We start from the raw sequence: 1306 nt of genomic DNA on the forward strand, positions 1-1306 counted from the left end.
CAATCTCAGCAAGCATAAACATGACCTGAAATAAACTAATGTCTATTTCTTAAGGAACCTTATGAAGTTTTCTACGTGCACCTACAGAAGTCATCTTAACTAAAACCAACACTGATTTACAGTAAAGTACAGAAGCAATATTAATCCTAATTTTTTTGTACATAATAAATTCAAATAGGTATAAGAAACATGGAAAGTCACTCCACAACATGCTTCTGTTGAGAAGAAAACACTTCTCAAACAAGACCACAGGAAGGGATAAATTATCTTGAGTATTATTATTAAAAATACATACTGATAATGAAAACTAGCATTACATCTGAATGACCATATTAGTTTCTTTCGTTTAATTATTAGATACATATATCAATTAAGAGCACATTTTGAGACCAAAATGTAGATATAATACAAAATAAAATTCAGCTAAATCAAACCAGTGGTATCAGTCTGCTCCAGTGCACCTACTACAAATTTTTACAGGAATTAAACCAGAACCAATTTTTACAGGAGTTAAATGAGCACTATGCAATACAGTTAGCACTTTTCTAAAATGTGAAGATTTAAACGTTTGTTATCAAGAGGAAATAAGAAGCACTTTTGCCGTACCGTATCAGTTACATTATCTCCATTTCCCCACATTAAATCAAAAGTTCCATTCATGTAGCCCACTTTTGAAGCCACATCTTCAAACAGCCTTTTAAGCGGTGTGGAAGCTGGCAGGTTCAAGGTAACACGCTCATTCACTGTCTTGGAATTTGTGGTGTCCTGTATTATACACAGCACCCTGGGTTCCTCAGCTGCACTTTCCACCTGAAATGACAGCAGGCAACAATTTGTGTGTAAAGTTAAGAACGTTCTGGAGTTTAATTGAAAAAATAAACAAGACATCACCAATAAAATGTACTATATTTTTACAACCTAAGGATCCTAAAACTGGACTTTATTTTTGAAAGCATGCATAAGGAAATTAAGAACCTTCCAGTTTTGGAAAACATATGCTCCATTTTTACAGAACAAGAAAGAATGTGTATGGATGGATGACTGTGTAGAGACACAAACTGCTCAAGTTCTGCACAGAATTTCAGGCAGTAAGCAGACAGAAGACTGCTACAAATCAGGAACAGACTTTCAAATCATCACTTCAAGCTCATATTTTGCTTTGATACGATCATAAATCCTTCTGAGGTAGAAGCATACCTTTTGTGATTTTTTAGGAATGCAACCCGGAAGATCTGCAAGCTTCCAAACGATCTGAGCTTTAAACAAAAAGTTTCATAACCGACCCGTCAGCCTCACCTCTGTGTCT

General features: G+C 35.1%; 1 protein-coding gene across 1 annotated transcript in view; it reads right to left on the reverse strand.

Annotated features, from left to right (window-relative positions):
• Window positions 1-810, reverse strand: part of USP47 (ubiquitin specific peptidase 47) — a gene marked incomplete at its 5' end in the record, with an annotated part of 40430 nt that extends 39620 nt beyond the window's left edge. Inside the window, one exon of the mRNA XM_009706704.1 lies at window positions 607-810. Coding sequence (XP_009705006.1) covers window positions 607-810 — 204 coding nt within the window. The remainder of the gene's footprint in view (window positions 1-606) is intronic.
• Window positions 811-1306: the final 496 nt, after the last annotated feature.

The sequence above is a fragment of the Cariama cristata genome, unplaced genomic scaffold (genome assembly GCF_000690535.1).
Source record: "Cariama cristata isolate BGI_N322 unplaced genomic scaffold, ASM69053v1 scaffold25048, whole genome shotgun sequence".
Taxonomy (NCBI): domain Eukaryota; kingdom Metazoa; phylum Chordata; class Aves; order Cariamiformes; family Cariamidae; genus Cariama; species Cariama cristata.